The 25,952-nt window shown below is 38.6% G+C and overlaps 1 protein-coding gene across 1 annotated transcript; it reads left to right on the forward strand.

Moving 5' to 3' along the window:
• The first annotated feature begins 408 nt into the window (after positions 1–408).
• lcp2a (lymphocyte cytosolic protein 2a) lies at positions 409–25,288 on the forward strand. Its single transcript, XM_049591856.1, has 21 exons — positions 409–895; positions 2,725–2,787; positions 3,692–3,738; positions 5,498–5,563; positions 8,691–8,716; positions 8,992–9,032; positions 10,622–10,814; positions 11,548–11,633; positions 11,744–11,801; positions 12,511–12,588; positions 13,111–13,136; positions 16,750–16,769; positions 17,761–17,871; positions 18,078–18,096; positions 18,189–18,204; positions 18,287–18,374; positions 19,155–19,207; positions 19,659–19,741; positions 21,270–21,344; positions 23,423–23,572; positions 23,740–25,288. The coding sequence occupies exons 1-21, from the start codon at positions 818–820 to the stop codon at positions 23,878–23,880; spliced, it is 1,518 nt and encodes a 505-aa protein (XP_049447813.1). The 5' UTR covers positions 409–817; the 3' UTR covers positions 23,881–25,288.
• Positions 25,289–25,952: the final 664 nt, after the last annotated feature.

Here is a 25,952-nt window from a genome sequence, read left to right on the forward strand (position 1 = left end):
TTTGCAGCTGGTTATAAATTCGTCATGTTATATTAGTAAAGTTACTGGAGCTGTCAGATAAATGTGGTGCAGCAGACGAAGAATGACTCAAGTACAAGTACTTAGTTACTTTCCACCATCTGTCAAATGTCGCCATGGTTTCAGTCTTTAAAGGATGTTACGATGCAGACGCTCAGACCGAACTATGAAACTGATCCAGAGTCTGTCATTTCCTTCTTCTTCTGGTGTTTTTTTTAAACAATGCGTCGTCGTCATGTTTCTTTTCAGCTGCATCGAGTGGGTGCAACTGCAGCATCTGTTCCGCTCTGTGGTCAGACTGGGGGAGGAGGAGGATGTTGCCTTCATCCCCCCCTCTGCACAGTCACTTCCTCTGAGATGGAGGGAGGGAGGGGGAGGAGGAAAGAGAGGCAAAGAGATAGAGAGACGTAGACACAGAAAGAGTGGGAGCGAGAGAGAGAGAGAGAGAGAGAAAGAAGGAAGCCATTTTGGTTCCTCAGTGACATGTCCGCCTGCTTTCTGCTTTCTTCTCTCTGGTTTCTGCTCGTGGAAAGACCCTTGCAGACACAGAAAGCGGCAGGTCAATTTTTTTGAGGAAGTAAAACTTTGTGGCAGTTATTTGATTTTCTGAGAATCATCGAGAAAAGTTTGGTTTTGCGTTTCGCAGGAAAGAGCGGCAGAGAAGGGAGTGAGGCCTGTAAACCTCTGACTGAAGAAGAGCAGCAGGACTGGGAAATAAAAGACTTGTCTTTAGGTGATCCACTCAGATGGTCTCCTCTCGTTAACGGTCTTTGGTTTGACTTTACGTTGAGGACACAGGATGAGCTCTGATCGAGTGCCGTCCAGGGCGGAGGTGACGGGGTGGAGCCCACAGCAGCTGGCAGACTACCTGAAGAGGGTGAGACCTCTGACCATGCTCTCTTTATATTCCTGTGCACAGACATTGTTTCAAACTTGCAGTAAAATTACAGTTTGTGTTTAAATCAGTTTATTTTGATGCATTCACTGCAGTCAGCTGATTCATCTGTGTGAGTCTGTGCATCAAATCCAACTCTGACTCACAAACTCACACCGTTGACCAGCAACAAGCCGTCCTGACAGAGCTGACCTCTGAGTGGACAGAAAATCCAAAATGAAGGAAACTATCGTAGCTTATTAGTTGTGTCACCTTCCAGTATAAACTGGTTTATACCCAGTTAACAGACACAAGAATATCATGTTGATACAGACCATGGCCTTGATCACACAGAAAGCAATGCAGATTGCAAGAAGGCGCACCGCCAACACACTCTCACTCTGACCTTGTCATATACTGATATTTGGTTGTGGACTTTCCACGTCCACATATGACTTCCAAGGTACCCTGGGTGTGTTGGTTGTTGACGTTCTAGGACGCTGTGTCAACTTCAGCCTGTTACATGCATTGTCTGTTTTCAAAATACACTTCTGTTTTCACAGGAAATTTAACATTTACATACAGTCTCTTTCAAAATAAAAGCACTACATCGGTACAACACTGCAAATTGACATTTTTTTCCTTCAGCAACAAAAGCACATGGTTAGGTTTAGGACAAAAAGAACAGGGTTTGGCTTTATAATCTTACAGGACGCAAACATCGCTCTCTCAAATGAAAGTCAATGCTTGTTGGACCTATCCATCACCCCTCCTGCCTGCCCCAGTTGGACTTTTACCGCCTTAACTTATGTCTTTGTCCCGCTGAATTTCCACCTGATGCTGCCAGGCGCCATTAAACTATAACGACAACCAGCCACGTATCATGCTGACATTAAAGGACACCTTTTTCATTGGTTTCTGACACTGCAAGTCACTGCCCAAGTGCCAGATTTCAACGACTTTGGAGTGAGACTGAGCTTGACCAAGATCTTCTTGAAGAGGTGGTCTTAGTCTGGTTACAAACGAACTCTGGTGCGGTTGGTTTGTGGTGAGAACGTGTTCCGACCTGGATCTGAACCAACTGCAGTCACATGACACATTGTTTGGGTTAAACATGAGCATGTTACAGTCCTGGAGGATTATTAATGTGCACCTCCTCCTGTACTGCCTTAATATGCACATTCAGCACATCCAATGCATCAAAACATTGTTTTCTAGTTGGAGCCGCGCCTCGTTTTCAAACTGTATGGTTTGACTCAAATGAACAATGACAGCAATATAGTCCACGATGAGCAGCGCTAAAATCAACCTGTGTAGTTATCCCTCCATTGTGACATTACAAAGTGTCACATTTATCTTGCAAGTGTACTCTTCTTCAACGTTTGGTTTACTTCCTGGATTTTTCACACATGGAAATTCTGACCAATCAAGAGCAGTTTTCTCACAGCTTTCTCAGTTTCTGTTCACACTGACAAACGAACCAAGAGGAGTAAACATGAAGCTCTGCCGACTGACAGGTAACTCACTGATTGGACAGTTTTGATGTTTGTCATCCAGCATCATCAGGACACACATGAGGAAATCAAACTTCGGTTACTGACTTAAGTTTCTGCAGCAAACATGATTCTTCTCCTAAACTGTGCTGGTGCTAACCTGAGGAAACACTCCTGTGGGTTGTATCAGAGCGTAGAGACAAACGCCCTCTGTGCTCATTGGGGTTGGAGGACTTGTTTAGATGATGTCACTGAGGTTGTGGGTTCAGCTCCGGCTACCTCCACCTGCACTGACACTGTGCGAACTACGTCACTGATGTCTGTGATGTGTGTTTGCAGATGAATCTATCTGGCTGTGATAAGGTGGTACTGAAGCACTCCATCAGCGGCTCCAGATTTGTGGTGAGTTCATTTGAATTTACAAACCTTTAGTGAAATTGTCCCGTCAGCTGAGAGGAGATGATAAGATGGAGGCATGGAAAGACAAGAGGAGGTAAAGGAGGGGGTGGAGGAGTCAAGAGTTTGAGAGGAAGGAGGAGGTAAGGAGATGCTGAAAAGGGAGGGTGAGAGAAGATGGGAGGAGGACATAGAGGAGGAGGGAAGGAAGAAGGAAAGAGGGGGTGAGGAGGGAAAGAATATGTCAGAGGAGGACAGAACGATGTAGGGAAGGAAAATAGGAGGTAAGGTGATGGTAGAGAAGGAAGGAAAGAGGTGGTGGAAGAGGTAAAGACAAGGTGGAGAAGGTTAAAAGGAAAGGAGGAGGTAAGGAAGGACAGAAGGATGTAGGGAAGGTCATGAGGAGGTAAGGAGATGGTAGAAAAGATATCAAGGAGGAGGTAAAGAAGAGGTTGAAAAGGTTAAAATGAAAGGAGATGGAGAAGGACGTAGGAAGTATGTAGGGAATAAACGAAGAAGGTAAAGGGATTGTCAAATAGGGACAAGAAGTGGAGGAGAAAGTTTAAAAGAAAGTGGAGAAGGTTATAAGGAAAGGAGGAGGTGGAGAAGGACAGAAGGCTGTAGGGGAAGAAAGGATGAAGTAAGGAGATGGTAGAAAAGGAATGGAAGAGGTGGAGGAGGAGGTAAGGAGAAGGAGGAGAAAGATATAAGGGAAGGAGCAGATAGAGAAGGACAGAAGGATGTAAGAAAGGAAAGGAGGGAGCAAGGAGATGGTATAAAAGGAAGGAAAGAGGAGAAGGAGATAAAGAGAAAGATGTCCTCATAAGGATAAAAGTCCTGTTTTGTCCTGTTGACCTCAACGTCCTCACAATGTCCTCATATCCTCACACTGTCTTCTTTTGTTTTGTAGAACCTGAGTGAGAACGACCTCCAGAAATTCCCCAAACTTCATGCTCCGTGAGTACAGCAGCTGCTGAGTCACTGTTACCGAAACACTCCCACAGGTGTCTGCGTGGAGCTGTGGACGTCGGTCTGTGGAGATGGGACTGATATATCAAACACTGACCTAATTCTTAATTAAAACACCAGAAGAAACCACAGCAAAGTTTCAATCCATAAACACACAAATAAACGTATTTATTGTAGTATTATATATTTTTATTATATATAGGTATATCTTTATTTATTATACATATTTATTATTAATATTTCATCATTTTTAACTTGCCAGCCACCGCCAACATTTTTGATCATATTCACTGATCTTTCATGACCCACAGAATAATTTGTTCTTTGAATATGTAATCAGTATATACATTAAACTAAAAAAAGGACCCTCTGTTTTTATACACAAAAACATTTCATTCTGTTTTATTCCATTACTTTTTTATAAACACTTGAATTTGTGCATTTTCATAAAATTCCTCATGTCAATTTGAACTGTATAAATAACAATAAAAGTAATTATTATTATTCCGATAACAATACTAATAAAAACAACAATAATAATAGTAGTAATAATAATATTGATGATAATATTAATAGTAACAGTAATATAATAATAATACTAATGAAACTAACATTCTCTTTGAGGTATAGTGGAACACGTCACATTCAGTGTTCTGTTGTCTTTGTCTCCTCTGCGGTTGTCTTGTCCATGTGTCACTGTCACCATCATGGAGATCCCGTTTTGTCCCACCAAACTCATTTGCTTCTTCGTCCAAATCAGATTCAGAATGTTGATCAAAACAGGCAGTGTCAGAGTCTGAGTCCATCAACATCTCCACCGCTTGATACAACCGTAAACTTTTCCGTTGACGCTGTCATTTTGGGAGGGTTTACAAGCAACTACATTTCTGTAAACATCATCTTCTGGTTTCCACAGGATCTTCCTCTTTGTTTGTTTTTGGACACAGCAGCGCTCTTCTATGTCACAAGATGTTTAACAGCGCCCCCTACCTTATAACAGTAAAAAAACACGGATTGCTAGAATACCTTGCTAATGGCAGGGAAGCGTTCTGTCATAAATGACAGAAAATCTTGGCAATGATGGGGATAGTGTTAACATGTAAAAATATAGTGTCTGAATGAGTCAAATATGCATTACAAAATGTCCTGTAAGCAAGAACATTTCTGACGTCTTATGATGTTTAGAACATTTAAACTATAGTAGTGCCCTCAGGAATAAGCTGGATAGATATCACCACTTAACTTCCTCAGTTCATTTTTTACATTTAGACAATTCTTTTTTACATCACAAGTTTTCTTAAATTTTATGTTTGAATATGCAAATGAAGCGTTATCTTATTAAATATGCGCTGATTTGGCAGAATTTCCAGAACAGAAATCTGAACAGTGGATATAACCAGGTTCAAAATACTTGTTTTACTTTGTCAAATGTTTTTGCACAGTGGATTTGGATCTGTTTTTTAGAAAATACTGTCAACAGCTACAAAAAAACAAACAAACAAACAAACAAACAAACAAACAAACAAAAAAACATTTTCTCAATGTTTTTTAAGGAATAAATGTTTTATAAATCAGTCTTTAGTTAAAACTTCTCTCTAAAAACCTTCAGAATACAGACAGGAATAAACAGCAGAGTGTTTGACTTAACTGTGATAAATCCAAAAGTGAAAAGTGGCTGGAGCAGCTCATCACATCATTACTGATGAAGAACAGTTTGGATAAATTTTATGTGTCTGTGTCTCCTCAGGATGATCTCTAAGATCAGCACTGAAATCAGCAAGAAGGAGGAGAAGAGAGGCCTGTTTGGTAAAAAGTAAGAACATGTTAATAATTTTTTTTTCTCTTTCTCTTAGATACAGAATACTGATCTTTGTGTTTCGGTGTACTTCGTTATTTAGTCTTTGAAATAACATGTAAAACATGTAAAGAGAAAATATTTGTTGCAGAATACATTCAGTTGAAGGTTTAGCTTTTTTGTCACACGTTGAATACAGCTGCAGCCTCCGCACTAAAAACACACACAGCATGTAGACAGAAATATTCAAATATTTAAATTAGAACAGAAGGAAAGAATAAAATGTAAATCTAGTATGAATTTATAGACTGTAGTAATTCAAAGGGATAGTTCAGTTTTTTAAAGAGGGGTTGTATGGTGTATTTATCAGGAGACAGTTTATTACATACAGTAAATGCTGGTCAGCACGTCCTCAGTTTGGAGAAGCAGCCGGAGTCTGACATGGAAGCTTAACAACCTGCTGCTGTGGAGGGGTCAGCGACAAAATGTGTTTTAGAAACCTGAAAAAAAGTCTCACCTAAAAACATGAATATCAGTTTCAGTTATAATATTAAGAATATTTTCACTGCTTCACTTTAATGTCGTTTCCAGCTGTAAAAAAAATAGCTGTAATATTCTCCTGAGACCTGATCTTAAGTTTGGTATGCATTTTTTTTTTTTTTAATTTCTCTTAGCTATTTGGGATCAGCAGGAGCTGATAAGTATAAAAAAATTAAACATTGTAAATGATAATTAAAGGAGCTATATGTAAGAAATCTAAAGCAAATAGTCGTAAAATCCTCCTAATATGTCACAGAGACTAAGGAATAATGTTCATATAATATACTGATCTCACCGACAACAATAGTACGGCCAGAATATTCACATTTAAAAAAAATATTTTACGGTCTGCAAATCATGTTTATGTTTTGAATTTGTGTTTTGGCCTGTTGCGCCACCCACCGCTGTCTACCAGTCACGCAGTCAGTAGAGTCTCAGCATCAGTTACAGTTACGACTGAGCTACAGCAGCACGGCAAGCAGCATTAGCAGTGTCCCAGTACATAGCATTAGCAGCCGGCTCCTCAGCTGTATCCCGGCAGCAGCGTTAGCAGCAGAGAAGCTGGACTTGCTCGAATGGTCCGCTGGAAAACCGAAGATCAAGGACGCGGTGACACAGCCCTGCCATAGCAGCCGCCCGTGGGCAAACAAATCAGTCTCCAGCGTGTCTCTGTCCAGCAACCTCGAATCTGTAGGGGAGGGGGGGCGGACACGACTCGCGGCAGTTTTTTGAATTTGAGTGCAGTAACCATTTTGGCCACGTTCTTACATACAGCGCCTTTAAGTCCCAGTGTCCTCAAACAAGACTATAATAAATGTCCTCAGATAGTACATTTTTCAACTAAAAAATGTTATCAGGTTTTGGACCTTGTCCACTTTTCTGTCGGGATTGGCTGCAGACTGACTTGGCAGAGATGGCTGCCATCTTGTTTTTACATGGATGAGTGCATCCATTCAGCTGCTCCAAAATCCACAGTCAGACACACACGGCTGATTATTTACTGCTGAATTACAGCTCACAACTTGCACCAACAGCTGACATTGCTCCTCTCTGACTGTTTCTGCTGGCTACTAAACCATCCCGGTGCAGACTATTTTCTGGGGTTTACCAGACTTGTCACTCATGCTGCATCTGAAGATAATTACAAGCACGACCGCTTTCTGCTTTCAATGTCCGATAGTCAAGAACGTTTTAGTCACATCTCATCAACAAAAATGAAACATAGATTTCATCTCAGTTTTTATTATCAATATCTGTTTTTAGCTTGTCATCGTCATGGACAAAAGTAAAAAGAATTTCAGCACTAAGTTGCGTGCATACTGTTTTGAGCTACTGCTCAGATGATCTTGATGACTGTTTCTTTAATCAGCTTCCTGAAATGATGCATTTGGCCTACAGATGATATAGTCAGACTCATATATGAGTCAGACTCTAATCTCACCCCCAGACCGCTGCCTCTCCTGATGTTTCCTTTCTGCTACTTTGGCAAAAAAATGTCAACGACTATATTTTTCCGTACAGAGTTGTATCAATTTTTATCCATTTTTTACCCTCCACTCACCACCTATCATAAAAGGGAAATGATTGACAATATCAATCTACTTGCAGACAGAAACACTCTTTTCCGTGTAGCCTACAGCCTATTCTGTGTAGCCTATGTAATATGAACATAATTACGCTGGACTAGTTAATCTGCAGTCACAGACATCAATTGAATTGCATAAACAAACCAGACGTCTACCAGACGCAATTCAGTGGGCGAGTGAACCTAGTCATTGCTAAAACCTTACCTAGGAGTTTGCAACAGTTATTTCTAATGTTAAATACGAAAACAGATTTATTACTAGCTAAAGGCAACTGTTATGACAACATAACAGCACCTTATCTCTGCCTCAGCAAACATTATAAGACCTATTAGCTAATAGCTAGCTACAGTGGCTAGTGCTAGCTGTCTGACTGGCTGCACCACCGGCTAGCAACGTTACAGTTCACATAGGCATTTAGGATGCAAACTAAACTATTAGCATTGATACAACTCTGTACGGAAAAATATAGTCGTTCAACATTTTATTCCCTATTTTCAATAACTTCAATCTTACTTGCTGCCTAATCAAAATCCTCGCTGTTGCCGATCGATTGTGCAGCAAGCTAAAATTGCTGTTTTTGTCAGTGGAGTCTGGTGGCTTTGATGAGAGCATAGATGGGGAACTGAAGTCATTTATGGCTTCTCAATTGAAACAGGCAGTCTGATGACAATATAAAGGACTGAAAATACTCGTTATATAACGTACTCTTAAGCTGATATTAATTTTTTTAGGTGGGACTTTTTTAGGTGTCTTCAGCCTGCTTCTCTAAACTGGAGGTGTGCAGACTGACATGTACTGTATGTAATATACTGACAACTGATAAATACCCCATACAACCCCAATACAAAAATTAGAGCCATCCCTTTAAGTAGTTACTAAACTGTACCATTTATGTCAAGACTTACATATTATAGGAACACAAGTAAAGGGTTTAAAATAAAATACTTGTAAGTATTAGGTGAACTTTTGCCAATTTAATAATAATAACAGTAATATAATTCTCTTTCTTCCCGTCACAGACCAACGCCCAAATATCATGAACCAGGTAGGAACTTTACTTTCATTGATATATCAATCTATTTCTCATGCTGAGTACTGGTATTTTGTTTATTTTCAATGTTATACTCTTTTTTTTTTTTTTTTATAAATGTCTGATTATTTGTTTTTTTATTACTCAGTTGTTGTTGCTTTTTATGTATCTGTAGTTATTTCTGTCCTGAAATTCTCCTCTGGGGATCAATAAAGTTTAATTTAAGTTGAAATGTATATGAATGTGAAGATATTAGTATATTCAGCTGTATGCTGCTTTCTCTTCTGCAGATGTGGCTGCTGATGTTCAGGGCTGGGGTGAAGACGAGTTTGTAAGTCTGATGGTTCTTCATCTTGTTTTTTAAATTAGGAAAGTAATCAAATAATTTTTATTCACAAGCTACAAACATTTCAATGGAATAAGTTGTCTAATGGTATCAGTTTTTGTTTCAATATTTTATTTCAGTGGTATAAAATTTCCACAGCAGCTGTAATAGAGTGCCTCAGGAATGCAGAAATGAGCTCAATCTGAGACTAAGTTGACACAATGTAGAATCACATTGTATGCAGACGATACTGTTATTTACTACTCCCTGAATATATATATAGGTGCACCAGAAACTGCTTAAATATAGAGTGGTACAGGAATGAGTCTTAAAACCTGGAAATGAGTTAGCATGTTAGCACTTCCTGTTCCCTCATTTTGAAGTAAGTGGGTTTTGGTTTGATAAATAAGGTCCGTGGTTACAAAAGCTAAAGAGACTTTCAAGTCTCAAAAGTAGCAGCAGTGTGAACTGACTAGTCTGAGCTCAACTCAAACTGGCTGATGGTGTCACCTGCAACTCAGCTGGTCAAATGGCCGGCGGCTGGTTTTAAAGGACATCACCTGTTTCAACAGCCAATCAGCTTGTAGTGAAGTCCACTGGTTAAGTCAAAATGACAGTAGACGGCATGTTGCTTGTTGCGGCAAGTGCTCCATCCCTGTCGAACCTTGCGTTTTTGTCCTCAAGGTGTTCTGGTGTCAGACGGTGGGTCGCTGCTGCTGCTCGCAGTTTGTGCTAATGCCCCGCCCACACGCGTTATATTTCTATATGAAAAGACGAATGGTTAATTTAATCACACATTTACTCCGCTTGGTGCTCTGATGTTCTCTGGATAACCAAACAGAACATTCTGACAGTGCTCTGAATTTACAAACGGCCCACGTGTGCTCTGATATCATCATCCTCCATTGTCAAAAACAAGCCAACTTGTTAGTTATCCATTCATTCTTTTCCATAACCGCTTTAGACTCACAAGTCAGTCTTTAGACACTTTGCTTAACTAAAGACTGATGACTTTCTCCCTGATTTTGTGTTTAGATGAGCAGATACAATTTCAGAGTTTAAAAAAACTCCCTACGTTGCAGAACCAATAGTAAATCCGCAGGGCGGTCCTTCGGTGGCTCACTGAACTCTTGTGCTCATAAACACAGTCCGACTAGAAACACGTGTAGCGGTACAAAATGGCTCAAGTAGCTGTAAGTCCTTCATTTCCACAATGTTGTGGACTGAGCACGCGTTTGATAAAACAGAGTTAAATCTCTTGGCATCCATTTTCAAGCTCTCTGTGTGTTTGTTTCCTTGCGGATGAGAAAAGGGGGAGCGCACATTTCCGGGAGGGCGTGTCCTTTTCAAAAATGCAAGAGGCATTGCTTTGTTGGTGGCCGTTTTCATCGGTGTGTTAAACACACTTTAGAAAGGAGTGTTCCCAGACTATCGGAAGGCGGAGATCTCTGATTGTCTGGTGGCGAGACTATAACCGCTTATCCTTTTTTATCATACTGTTTACTAACAGTAAAAGGGTGTATTAGAGGTGTTGTTCCTTTTGGTACCAGATTTTAATTCAGTTGCATTTCTCTGCCTGTCCTTCACTCCATCAGGATGATGAAGAATTTGATGATGACTACGAGAGTCCGTACAGTGGTGATGAGGAGGGCAGCGGAGGAGATTACGAGTCCCCAAACGATGACCAGGACTGTGCCAATGATTATGAGCCTCCACCCACCGAGCCTCCAGAGGACCTGGCCCTCAAGCTGTGCCCCACCCTGCCCATTGGAGACAGTGATTATATCGGTAGATAACAGAAAACAGACAAACACGTTTTCCATACAGAATACTTTTCAGTTGTTTGTCGACTTTTAAAGTCAAGAAATGTGATATTTTATGTTATTTTCTGCAACATTAATCTTTAATCTACAGTCATGTTGAGCAGCTCCTCTAAACTTTTAGCTGCAGTCACATTAGGACACTGAGATAGAAACAACATATATTTTTTATCTTTCAGGTTTAACAGATTCTTCATACTTGAACAAAAGACAATAATTCGTTCATGAGCACTTGAAAGTACAACAGACTAAGGACTGTGATTAGAACCAAAATTAAGTCAAAATATTACAAGATAAAATGTTGTAAATAATTTTTGTAAATAATTTTTTTCTTGAAATATTGACTTTATTTTCATGAAATTATGACTTCAATATCATTACACCGACTTTTTTCTTGAAATAATATGACTTGATACTCATTAAATCATGACTTTAATCTCTTGACATTAAAACTTAGATTATGACCTTATTTTCACAAATTACATCCTTATTTTCATAATATCATGACTTCCTTTACTTGAAATATTATGACTTAATTCTAATAATATCTCTAATACTTAATTGTAAGAAACTTGTTAAAACTATTTTTCTCAGAGGTTATTTAAAAAAATGAAATGTTATTTCCACTTTCTTTAAGAGTTACGATGAGATAACCATAACACATTAATAAAACAGCAAACTTTTGTTGTGTGTGTGTGTAGATAACCATGTGTCATCCCGAGGCCCGCCCCCTGCTGTGTGTCCCCGCCCCCCAGCCTCCACCCTTTCTGCACCCTCTCCCCGCATGGTGAGTCTCATTTAACACTCAAGTAATAATTTCAAACATATTTGAATTGGTGATATCAGTTTTGTTAACTAAACCTGTGTGTGTGTGTGTGTGTGTGTGTGTGTGCGCAGCCGGGAGAGTCACTGTCCTCTAGAAGAGACCACTCTCCACACTGCGGGGGGAGAAAATGTGAGTATCGTTTAAATCTCCCTATGTCTTGTCGTCATAGCTCAATAAATGTGAACACACAGACATGAGACATGTTAATATCCTTCATTTATCTCCAATGTCCATCCAGAATAAAAGTCCATAAATCAGCTTAGAAATCAGAGAAAAAGGAGGATGCAGAACTCACCTGAGAAAAAAGTTTTCTTCAGTGTCACAGTGACCCAGTGATAGCTGTCTGTACATCCACGGCTACACTGCAAACAAGGCTATTCAAGAGAAGTCTGAGACACGGGGTCAAACATGGGGGGGGGATTGCACATGCGCAGTAAAATCTGGTCTGCACTTCCTCAAAGGCTCAGTAGATGGCGTGAGACTGCGGAATAAGGGGGATGTGCATGCATGTCATTTTCACAGCTTATTATTGGACTGTTACTGGTTGCCTGTGTTGTGGGTGAGAATGACAGAGATGCATTTCCGACAACTTCAGGCAGCTGCTGTCCAAAAGTCCAAGCAGACCGCACCAAACGCACTCCTTGATCGCCTGAGCGGATCCTGCCCTTTTTATCTAGCGCCCCTGCTGTCACCCTCTAGCATCGCAGCTCAAGTTACACTGTACATGTGCAATCCCCCCATGTTTGACCCTGTGTCTCAGCCTTCTCTTGAATAGCCTTGACTGCAAACAGGAAGTGCTCACAGATCTTTCGGTATACTTTGATTCTGTTGTGTTCAGTTCCTCCAGGGCCGCCGCAGATCTTTCGTGAAAACAAACCAGGCAGAAGTTCAGGATCCAACCCGTCCCCTGTCAGAGGTAATCCTGAACCCAACATGTTCCTCTTTTAAAGGATGACACCACCATTGATTTCTTTGGTTTTACTCCAATTTGTAAGAAAAATAATCTGCAGAAAGGAAAAACATCACTGTTAACACTGACATCATAGGCTCACCAAATATACGTATATATATTCAAAAAAACCTTTGTAACTTACACTTTTGGTGCATTCAGGGACCCGCTGACAGCTGAATTTCAGAGTCATTGTTTCATTTTGATGCACAAATAATGGTAGCTCGTTGCAACAACATGCAAAAAGAGGAAAAACAAAGTTTAAAATTAAATATCCAACTCAACAAGTTTTATTATTGTCATCTTTATTTTACTGTGCTTTGTTTTACCAGCTTCATAATTGATTTTCTTTGCAGCCGGCTTCCCTGAAAAAACACACAAAGATAATGTAACAAAAAAAGATTGTATTAAATTAATTGTGATCGATCGATAATGACTATGAATTTAATCTGATATTTTAATCGTGATGGTGTTTACTTTTCTTCACAGGAACTAATCGCAACACAGTGGAAAGGGTGAGTCCTGCTTTTTAAATTATCTTAATACAACAACACTCCACAGTTCAGGGTTCACACATTTTGACCCATAAATTTCCACCACAACTTTGAGGCAGACTTTCATGACCATTATGTGTTCTCTGAAACGTCTATGTGTAAAATTTACTCTGAGCACATCAAAGTATAAAACATGTAATTTCCTGTTGCCAGTAGGTGGTGTGAGGATAAATAATGCTCTCAGTTAAACTAATCATATTAAACTAAAGAGAAAGAAACTCTGCTTACCAGCACTGCCGCGCCATGTGATGATGAAGGCCCAATTCCAATCCGATCCCTTACAGACTCACTGACTTAGAGGCGCGTTCATGTGAAGTGTGTGAGTGTGTGAGGGCTGTCCCATTGTCACATCGTCAAGTCAGTGAGTCAGTAAGTGAGCCCTTTATGCCCCCTTACTGTAGGTCAGCAACGATGCGGACTTACGGTAAGGAAATTACCCACAGTTCATAGCGTTGTGACGTCAAATACAGGGGTTGCCCTCGGAACACCGGAAGTGTTATAAAAAAAAACGAAAACACGGTCAGCAGATATGCAAACGGTAACGTTATGGAAGGAGAGCGAAAAAACAGATAGATAAACAATGAAACATTACATTAACAAGGATTTAAGATGGTACATAAACACACAAGGTCAGAGGAATACCAGTGGTTATATTCCACACACAAAGAATATATATATATATATATATATATATATATATATATATACATATATATATTTATCTATCTATCTATCTATAGATATATATAGATATATATTCTTTGTGTGTGGAATATATGCTGACAATAACCAATAAATGATCACGCCCAGAGCTGCCAATGTTAACAACATTTTGTAGAGAGGGGGATAAGTGCTGTCCCATTCCTATCTGTAGCATCCGGAGCCCTTTCAGACTCTCACACTCAATCACTTACAGCTGACGTCAGTTAAGTCAGTGAGGGTTCAGGGCTTGAGTCTTTAGGGGCCGGATTGGAATTGGGCCGAAGAAAGGAGTGAAAGGGTGCAAGGGTTTAAACAGTGCTGAGCCGATGAACTCCATCAGATTAATGAGGAGTGAACAAAGAGTCAAAGTAACCAATCAGTGCTGAGGAAAGGGGAGGAAAGGAAGCAAAGTAAAGGAAGTGTCAAAATAAAGGAAATAGGAATCTTTACTACAGGTAGCACTATAACTATCACAAAATATTTTTTATTTATTTATTTTTTTTATATATTTTTTATTATAATATACAATCAGATTAACTCTCTAGGAAGAGTTCGTTAAAGTATGACCTCTGTAAATGGCCAAAAATGCACAAAAATTGCACAGTAAATTCAAAATGGCCGACTTTCTGTTGGGTCTAGGATATGGCTCCAAGAGGCTATTTTATGTCTTGGGGAGGTCACATGTGCCTCTTAAAACCTTTGGAGACACAGCTTGAAATAGTAAAAATGCATATATTATATCAAAGTCGAGTGTCTCATTAATCATCCACAAAAGTCTGAGTGAAAATAACCATTAATAACTAGTAGAAAACCTGGTTTAAAAACAGCTCATTTTGCTGTGGCTGTGTTGTGGGCGTGGCAGATAACGCTCTGATTGACAGCTCCCTCATTTTGATTGACATCTCCCTGGCTCAGCAATGACTGCCACAAATTTAATCCAGGCGTACATGTTTGAGCCCTCTGATGATTCAGAGGACGAAGCAGAAGCTAAAATGATTCTTTTCAGGTGGTCACTGAATGGTAAGTTGCAAAATGTTTTGTGATTCATATTAATGTTACTTCGCAGAATAGTTAGCATAACTTTTACATGCAATGTGACGGCCAGGCTCCACCAGCTGCAAACGTACAGCGTAGTGTCGCGGCGTATTCATTTGGGCTCCACTGACTGCGTACGGAAGCGACACGTAGAGAAACCAGCGGGGTTGTTTACCGTTTGCTGAGCCGAGAGGCTGCATGTAGGCTGCATGAAATGTTAAAGCATTTTCCACCTAAGTTATTACATATATTTGAGTTATCTACAAGTTTACTGTACTGTTTGTTATCTACTCGCTTTCAAATGTCCGCCACGGACACAGTGTCATGAATAAACAATAGAAGAGCCGCGTAAAATAGAGTTGTCGCGCCGCTCCCGTTGCCGGTGGAGCCGCTGTAATTGATTAACAGGGGGCGAGCTGCTACGGGGCTCGCGCTGCAGACGTGCCCGGTTGAGCCCGGCCGTTAGCTGAGATGAATGACAACGGGAGGCTAGCACTTTGCCTTTCTTCATTGAGATACGTTTTCATTGAAAACATAAATCTGCTCCATTTTTCTGATAATAGCTTTTTTCATTCATTTTCCAGTCTTAATAGATTAAATATGTCTTTACTCTGACACACACACCGACCGTCAAAGCGGGAGAGACTGGTGCCGGCCGGCCGTCTCTCTCGATTTAGCTGGAGCAGAAAGGTTTTGTTGCGCTGCCACTGGGGGGCGGGATGAGACAACTGACTGATGATTTATGATTGGTTTGGAATTTATTGCGTAATAAATCTGAGAGATAACCACGGCCAAATCAAACCCAATTTCAAGAATGTACAAAAACTTAAAAGACAGATATTTCGAATTTGGATGGAAACAGATTTCTAAGTGTTTTACATGTTTAATATTATGTACATAAGACCCTAAATTACATAGTTAGAAGGCAATTGTGGATTTAGGTTTCCAGAGGCTTTAATTTTGTGGATTAAACATACCATGGAGGCTACCTCATTGAAGTTTTATAGGGGGTGCTACTGAACCATATTTTTTTTAAACCCAAGCATGGGATTTGTAAAATATGAAAATTTTCAGCAGTTCTGTTATGTGTGAGTTTTCAAGCATCTTTAGCCCCCTGGAAATATGATTTATGTGAGAGAAAAATAATTCCTTCAGTTTCAACAGGGTCCTCCTCACACTGTTCAGTGCTCAGGCCCTAAAAATCCATGTCAAAATTTATCAATCAGTCACTTAAAATATGGAGCCAGTCCAAAAGTACATATACTGTAAATAAAAAAATGCATGCAAACCTGGGAGCTATCAGGCTGTTGGTGAAACCATGACCTGATAAAGCTGCACATGCTTTCATATGGCTTGTGGGAATAATGTGAGTGAGAGTTAGCCACCTATAGCGCCCATGGTACCTCTGCAGTTTGAGCTTTGTGTCTGGGCACAGCACCTGAAATGGTCTCTTGTTTGATGGTGGATGAGAGGGAAGCACTGCAGTTGCAGCTAGTGTATTCTGTTATACAAGTACTTTTGAAGCAAATTTCCATGACAAAACTTTCTGTGTTTATTATCTTTTAAAATTTTTCCAGGACTTGTGAAACAACTATTTTCATAATCCATGACCTTTATAGGTTTTTCATGACCGTACATACTCTGGCAGTTTTCAGGTGGATCCATGTAAATATTTTAAAACTGATCTGCAAACTGACCACATGAGTGACAAAGAAAACTGAAAACAAAAAGGGACCAAAAGGAGGACATATGACAGACACTGAAACATTGTATTTTTTTTAAAAACAATAGTTTGACTTTTAGTTTTTATTGTGTTAATGTTATGTGTTTCTTACAGGGGGGGACGCAGCCTTGGAGGTAAATGCTGTTCATCATACTCATTTAGGATAAACAAAGGGGGTACTACAAGGCTCTGTCCTGGGTCCTTCACTATTTACACTTTACATATAGGACTCCTGCACATTTTACAAATAAATGTTTTAATCTTTCCAAAAAAATAATATATATATATATATATATATATATATATATATATTTATATATATATATATATGTTTACACCATTTCCAAGACTTTATTTAAGTAGTCTAAAGTGTATAGGCTTTTTTACTGTGCAGCCATACATTATTAAACACACACTTCCCAGGCATTTGTAGATAAGCCAGTGTTTGCTAACTTCACTTGCTCGTTAGACATTCCTGCTGCTAACTAGCTGCATATGCCAACAATAGCAAGTCATCAACTCTGTGCCTCTTTTGGGTGAGAGTAAACCAGTGATCCTGTAGATGTCAGTGCAATTTGATGTGTGTCTGGATTATGGCTGGAACTATTAATTTAGTAATTGAATATTATACCGATGAATCCATTGATTGACGGAGTAATTGAATGAGAAATACTCTTGCCTCATTAAAGAGCAATGGTAAATATACAAAAGCAAAAATAATACCAGTCTCTTAAATAAACAACTAAATCCAAATTTTTATTGCTTAAGATGTCCCACTGTAGTAATAATGCAAGAACGTATTCTGTGTTACATTGACATGTTTTGGGATTATCATGTACATATTTTAAACAACAGCCAAAACAATTTATATTCAGAACTTTTCTGAAACATTCAGTAAATTCCCAACCATTTCCAGGTTTCTCATTTCCTATGTAATGACCATGGAAATTCATAGTATCTATTTATATGCACTCCGCTCCTCTTCAGTTTTGATATATTAAACATAGTCAGCAGCACATCATCAAGAGCTCGGCCACAGAGGAGATTAGATGAACTCTAGAGTGTTATATTGAGATAGACATAAAAACATATGAACTTAACCTGTCATTTTTTTTGTGCGTTTAGGCCTCAGACGGACACTCCGGATCCTCCCAGCTGGTCCAAACCTCCTGTTCTTCCTCCGTCCTCCACTTCTGTCAGCAGGAGCAACTCCGCAGCCAGACCTCCTGCCAGCAGGTCAGCTCACACATCATCCATTCATCAAATCATCTCAAATCAAATTGATCAAGTGTTTGTATTCGAAGTCATCACATTTATCTCCACTGTTGTCATCTTATTAAAATTTTTAGTTCAATTTTTCACGATAAAACAGCTGTAAAATGATTAGTTTGTGCAAGCTATTTGATAATAATCAGATTTTTGTGTGTGGTTTGGTTTTACAGGTTTGATCCAAGGAGGGAGGTAAGTTTCTGCTCTGAGAGACATTTATTCTGATGTTGAATTTGTCGAGAACAAACTGTGACCCCTTTCTCTGATTTCTTCTCTCTCTACAGCAAACACATGATGAAGGTGAGATTTCTTTTTTCTGCTTTTCCCAAAGCATATCACAAAATATTAGATTGATTCTTTAAACCTGTCATCTCTCTTCCAGCACTGAAACACAACACCTTCCCCCTCCACAATAAAAGTCTGCCACCCCGTCCTGGACCCCACGGGCTCCCCTCACGGCAAGCAGACAGGTATGAAAAAAGTAATGGTGAAATACTAATTTTTGAAAGCATCCTGTCAGTGCTGGAGTACCACAGGGTTCTACTGTCGGCCCAGTTTGGTTTAAAAAACAATTACGAAAATATGTAAATAAATAAACATTTTTAAACTGTTTTTCAACTTGTACATTGTATGTGAGGAAGCTGTATTCAGCTACCTTGTCTCGACGCATCTTATTTTTTATTTTGATTCCACCAAATCTCTAAATTTGAAAGCATTTGAGTTTATAAATAATTTGTTGGTTGATTTTTGACAAGCAGCTTTTTAAATGATTCTTAAAGCTCTCTTCCTTAGCATGAAAATTTGCAATTGTTTTGTATCTATTTCCTCGAACCTCCTCACAGTAGGTAATGTATGGAACTATGTAAGGGTGATGCAATATATATAAGTACTTAAGGTTCTTTTGTTTTGTGCATTGTTGCAATGGAGCTTGACATTTTTGGCATCATTTATACGTGGTTTCCCACATTGTTTATGGTCTATTACAACTCCCCAAAATGTATTTTCATAAACTAAAAATTATTGATTTTTTTAAGGGTATAAATAAAATATTTGGAAATATTTGGAATTTGGTTTTGTTTGAATTTAATGACAACTTACTGATATTGACCCATTGTCACTGTCCTCATGGTGACAGAACCCAAGATGTAGAAAAACAAGGGCTTAGTGGCACCCACAGGTGGTGACCTTAAGTAAAATGAATCAGGCAGATATGATGAATAATATGTTTTATTTTGTTTGTTTTTGTGCAGTTTGCCTCCCAGCATTCCCTCTGCAGGTTCTCTGCCTCACAAACTGCAATCTGGTAAGAACACAATGACACAGACATTAAAGGAACAGTTTGAGGTTTTTGGGGAATGTACTTTTTCTGTTTCCTGCTGAGTGTAAAGCCCCATTCACATGGGATTAACATCACATCAGATGTGTGTTTTGCATTTTGCATTAGTGTCAAATGTTACTTATTTTTCAGTGTCTGAGTCAATATAATAAAACCAAACAACACTGCTTTGATGTCAATGTACAGTTCTGTCTTTTATTTATTTATTTATTTTAGGTGACTGTTAAGATATAATTACCACCATACACATAACTCGCAGTTATGACCCGGTGGATGTGGGAAACGGGATTTTTGCTTTGGGTTCCAAACAGTCTTGTGATGTCTTTTTAAAAACAGTAGAGGGTGCTGTCTTACTATTGTAGTTACAGTATTGAATGTGTGTGTGTGTGTGTGTGTGTGTGTGTGTGTGTGTGTGCAGCGATTGCTGAACAGAGAGGCAGTTTTATAGGATCAGACAGACCGTCGTTTCGTCCTTCTCTACCCACAACAGCACCGAAACAGGTAACAGAGCACACTCATACACACACATTTGTCTGTTTGTACATGTGAGGATCCTAAAAACCCTGACTCCAACTCTGATTCTAACCAAGTCTTAACCTTCAGACATCTCTTTGATGTAATGGGGCAACCAAATCACCAGAATAAATGTCAGCATTGTACGTTTTTGCAAACCATGGATACAATAACTTTTATGTTCATTTGTAGTGGATATTTGGACACGTTACATTTCAGCAATGCTGTGGTTAAGTTTGGGCACAAAACCACTTGCTTATGGTCAAAAGATCCTGTTTGGGCTTAAAATACCCGATTTTGGTGGCACAATCCCAGCAGGAAACACAGCAATGTCTTGTTAAAAAACAACTTCTATTCATGGCACTATCCCGAGAGGAAACGCGGCAATGTCCCAGTAAAAAACAAGCACTTTCTATGGCACTATCCTGGCAAAAAAAAACAAAAAAAACCCCCACTTTTTTTGGTACTACCCAGCGGGAAATGCAGCGATGTCACAGTAAATAAACACCCTCTTTTTGTGGCACTATCCTGGCAGGAAATGCAGCAATGTCCTGGTAAAAACCAACCACTTTTTGTGTTCAATCCCGGCAGAAAATGTGGGGATTTCATGGTAAAGAACAATGGCTTTTCATAGCATTATCCTGGCTGGAAACATAGCAATGTTTCGATAGAAAACAATCATTTTTTGTGGCACTATCCTGGCAGGAAATGCTGTGATGGCACAGTTGGAAAAAAAAGCATAGGTATGAATGTAATGTATCTGTGGTTTGCAGAAACGTTCAATGCCAACATTTTCTTCTGGTGTCTTGGCCAAATGGGGACCAGTCCACACAATGCAAAAAGGTCCTCGCTACGATGGTGAAAATTGTTGGTCCCCACAAAGAAAGCAATACAGGAAGTCTCTTATCAACTTCTGAGCTTCACCAACACTAAATCCATTGCACACACCTTCATTTCCTCAACTTTAGATTACTGTAATTGTCTGCTAAGTGGCATAAATCAGAGAATGACTCGGAGACAGCTGTACTACTTAGAAAAAAACAAGAAAAGAGATCATATTACTTACTTCTTAGTGTCATAATTAAGAGTCAATTCTGACATTTTTAATTGTAACCTATAAAACACTTCATGGCCCCAGACAGTGACTCTGAAATGCTGTGTCCTTGTAATCCTGCACACAGTCTGAGGTTACCTGTTTGCTGTTAAAGTTGTAAGATTAAAGAGAAATCAGTGTCATGCACATTTTGTATCATAGGCCTCAACTTTGTCCACGTGTGTGTTTATGTGTGCAATTGAAATGTGTGTATGTTGTGTTTTTCTTCGTTTCCTTTAGTCCTTGTAAAGCACTTTGTGATCTGTGGTTTTAATCAGTGTCATAAAAATAAACTTTGTAATTATCATTATTATAAAGAGGGTTAAGTGTTGAAACTGTTTCTGTGGATGTTCTTCAAAATGAACAGCAGATGGTGCTGTTGTCTTTTTCTGATCTAAATCTAATATATACGTGTGTGTTCAGGACCTGGACCCGCGCTGGTATGTGGGTAAAGTGACCAGAGGTCAGGCAGAAGGATGTCTGAAACAAGTCCACAAGGTAACACAAAACAGGCAGTTAAACAAAAGTCTGTGTTATTTTAAAGGTACTTTTTAAATTACTTAGCATGCAATAAATTTGGATATATTTAATTTGACTACCTGTTTACACCAAGATAAGCTTTTAACCATTTACTTCAGTAAAAGTAAAATGTTCATGTTTATTATAATACTGTATATATTATGTGGTTATTAGCATTCCTGCATTAAGGTGTAAACTGTTTATATTTTAATATTGTATTTGGTGAAGGTTAATTGAATTTCAGCTACAAACTGTGGTGTGGTTCAGTGTGAAGCAGCTATAATTTTTAAGTCCAAAGCCTCATACTCTCTGTACGATATACAGTTAGCTGTTAAATAAATGTAGTGCAGTAAAAAGTATTTAAAAAGTATAAAAAGTATTTAAAACATGTATCTGAATATAGAATAAAATGGCATGAAATGGAAGAAGTAAAGCAGAAGTTTCACAAAAATGTATTTATGTAGCTTAAATGCTTAGTAGTATTTTTACACCAGTTTTTTTAGGATGTCAACCCAATCACCAGAAAAAATATTGGTATTGTACATTTCTGCAAACCACAGAAACATTACATTTATACATATTCATTTATTTGTTTATTTTTAGTCAATTTATTAAACATGTTGAAATAATACAAAGACAAAATTCAACTTACAAGCAATAAAAACAAAAACAAAAGGGATCCTCAGCAGCATAAAAGCAACAAATGAGCAACTAAAATAATATCGCTCATGTTCAGAAGGGGTAAGGAGAAGTTAAAAACTTTTCTGGTCCTACCCCCTCTTCATTCATTCATTCATTCATTCATTCATCTTCTAACCGCTTCATCCTCTTGGGGGTCGCGGGGGGGCTGGAGCCTATCCCAGCTGACATTGGGCGAGAGGCAGGGTACACCCTGGACAGGTCGCCAGACTATTGCAGGGCTGACGCATAGAGACAAACAACCATTCATGCTCACATTCACACCTATGGACAATTTAGAGTTATCAATTAACCTAGTCCCCAATCTGCATGTCTTTGGACTGTGGGAGCAAGCCGGAGTGCCCAGAGAGAGCCCACGCTGACATGGGGAGAGCATGCAGGCTCCGCGCGGAGGGGCTCCCACACCCAGGATCGAGCCGGCAGCCTTCTTGCTGTGAGGCGACAGTGCTAACCACCACACCACCGTGCCGCCCCCTTACCCCCTCTTATTTTTTTTTTTTATATGTATTAATCATAGAAAATAAAAGTTAAATTTACAGTCATTAGTGTCCATGATAGTAATCTCGGTCAGCTTAACCATATCAACCCTTTTGGACTTTTTTTTTTTGGACATTATTATGTAGCGGATATGTTGAAACTTTACGTTAGGTTTTGGCACAAAAACCACTTGGTGATGGTGAGGAAAACATCATGTTTTGGCTTAAAATAACTGAGTTTTGTGTGAGTATGCTGGCTGGAAATGCAGTGATACGTCCGTAACATCACAACCATTTTTCTGTGGCACAATCTTGGCTTGAAATGCAGCAATGTCTCTGTAGAAAAAACAAACACAGCAAATTCTCATTAAAAGACAACCAATTTCATGGCAGTATCCCAGCTGGAAATGCAGTGAAGTCTCAACAAAAAAAACCCCGTTTTGTAATACAATACAAAATACAGTTAGAAAAAACATTTTTTGTGGCACAATCCTGGCTGGAAACGCAGTGAATTTTTAGTAAAAACTCATTTACTTGGCAGTATCCCAGCTGGAAATGCAGCTAAGTCTCTGTAAAAAAAACAGTTTTTCTGTGGCACTATCTCAGCTGAAAACGCAGCAATGCCTTGGCTGAAAAAACACATTTTGTTATACAATACAAAAAACAGTTTTTTGTGGTACAATCCCGGCTGGTCTTGTTATTGATCGCTCTCGACCAATTCAGCTCATATACTGCATCACTTTAGGAACGCTGATATGACATGAATGAAACAAATGAAGGCAACGTATTCGTGGTCTGCAAAAATGTAAAGTGCCAACATTTTCTTGTGTGACTGGGCTTTAGACGTCCATCCCTTATGTATTATTCTGTGTCTCTGTGGAGGACGGGGCGTATCTGGTGAGGGACAGCACCCGGCAGCTGGCCAATCAGCCCTTCACCCTGATGGTCTACTACCAGGACAAAGTCTACAACATCCAGATCAGACAGCAGAACCAGAAGTTCCTGCTGGGAACCGGACTCAAAGTCCAGGAGGTAAACATGTAGTAACAGAAGAAGTACAGTTATGTACTGAGAGCCAAATCTGTTCTGTAATAACTTAATTAAGTTTGTATTTTAAGGAAAAATCTGAGGGTTTTCCCTTTCACTTAAATTTGCAGTCCAATAAACTCCTGTATAATCATGTGTTTATATGTGTGCAGTCTTTCCCCTCAGTGAGTGACATCATCGGCCATTACTCCCAGTCTCCTCTGCTCCTCATCGACGCCAAGAACCGCACCTCCAGCCAACAGAACCAGTGTCTGCTCTCTGACCCAGCCGGATACTACATGACCAGACATTAAACGTCCTGACCAGATAAACCGGAGCACAGAACTAAACCAGAGAGAAACCCGACAGGCAGAATTCAGATGAATGTTCACTTCAAATGTTACATTAGCAGGAGCGTTGATATGTTTGTGTTGTTCGTGTCAAGTTTTTTTTTCTGTTTTAACAAATGACAAATGTCAGATTTTTGCACACGTTGCTTCATTTGCTTATTTTGACCATTTACAAACTACAGTTTCATCACTGTGTCAGCTCTCTGTTCTTTGAGTTTGAAAGGTTGGAGACTGTGGAAAAAGTGTTAAATGTAAATGTTGAATCTAAATCGAAATGTTTGATCTAAATTTTTTGTCTGAAAGATTTTAATTTACCATTTAAATTTAGATACAACAATTAGATTTAGATTTAACAGTCAACATTTGATTCTATATTAACATATAACACTGAACATTTAAATGTAATATTGAGATTTCTATGTAATATTCAGATTTAACATTTAAATTTAATATTTAACATTTAGATTTAGTTGTAATATTTAGATTTACAAAGTTAGCATTTAATATTCAAAATTTAGATTAACATTAGATATTAAGATGCAACATTTACATTTTACAGAGATTAAGATATAATTTTTTCAAACATTTAACATTTAGATTTCAAATTTGAATTTAAATGTAACATTTAGATTTAACAGTTAACTTTTAACATTCAATGTTTAGATTTAATATTCAACATTTAGATTTAACAGTCAGCATTTAACATTTAGATTTAATTTTTAAAATTTAGATTCAACACTAACATTTAACATTTAGATTTAACATTCAAAAGTTAGAGCCAATATTTACATTCAACATTTGAACATTTGATGTTAAATATTTTATTTTGATCTAACAGTTAACATTTAGGTTTAATATTCAAAATTTACATCCAACATGTATTAACATGTATTAACATGTAACATGAATTGAAAATGAAATGAAATGAAATGAAAAAAATGAGCTAAATATTTAAAATACATCAGAAAATTGTAAATAAATGTTTACATTCCGCGCTCCATATGAGACAATAAACCTTTCAATAAAAAGTCTAAAACATTTCCGATCGGAGGTTTTAGATTTAAATGTACATCAGTACATGATTTTGGATAAATGCTGTATGTCTACAGCATTTAGTTAAAGTACATTCCACATTCAAACTATGCATGTTAATGGCTAAAACCTTCCTTGTTCTGTCTTCAGCTAAGCTAAAAAAAATATCCCAGGTTTCATGATTGTAGCTCCATTTTGTTTGTTACAGATGAAGTCTCAAAGTCTTCCAGTATTCAGGCTCCATTTTGTGCCTTCTGTTTGGGACGTTTTCAATTCAATGTCAATGTGTCAGATTTGACTTGTTTGTCCCTCAGCTGTTTCATTAAAACCTTGTGAAAACAACCACAGCGTCCTGGTTTCTCTGTGTGGGAGCAGCATGTTTTCTGATTCTGTCTATGGCCACGTTAGCACCTCCTTCAGGCTGTAATGATCATCATACCGGGAAACTAAACTATTGGTAGATCTTCACCATTAATCGGTTAACAAGACACCGCCTATACTAGCAGTAAGTATGTATTTGGACAAAATATAGCATATAATATGCAGTGTGCAAAAGCAAAATCTCTAGTATGTCAAAAATATAATGTATACTAGTCCATACCCATTGAGTGCACAGCTGCCCACGTACAGTTTCACATGGTGTGTGTTCGGGATACAGGTCACAGGAAATTGCAGATTAAATAGTCAACTGAACCCATTAAGAAGAGCAATGTATTCAGACAGAGTTTTTGTGAATTTGATAGTACGATTGCTTTATTGAAAGTACAGTAGTACCATTGCCAATAGTGGGATAGATAGTGGGCTAAAACTGTACATTAGTAGTTGAGGTATCACATTGAAAGGCAGATAGTTAAAGTCATTGCCTTGTAGAAGCTCAGTTTTAGTAAGTTTTCCAACCTTTGCCAAGAGGGAACTTTAGATATTGGTCCCCAGATTATGTTCACCGAGTTTCATGCAGATCGGTCAAACTTCCTAGGAAGAGATCGATTTTAAGTGTTTAAAAA

Source organism: Epinephelus fuscoguttatus, linkage group LG12, assembly GCF_011397635.1.
Source record: "Epinephelus fuscoguttatus linkage group LG12, E.fuscoguttatus.final_Chr_v1".
Taxonomy (NCBI): Eukaryota; Metazoa; Chordata; class Actinopteri; order Perciformes; family Serranidae; genus Epinephelus; species Epinephelus fuscoguttatus.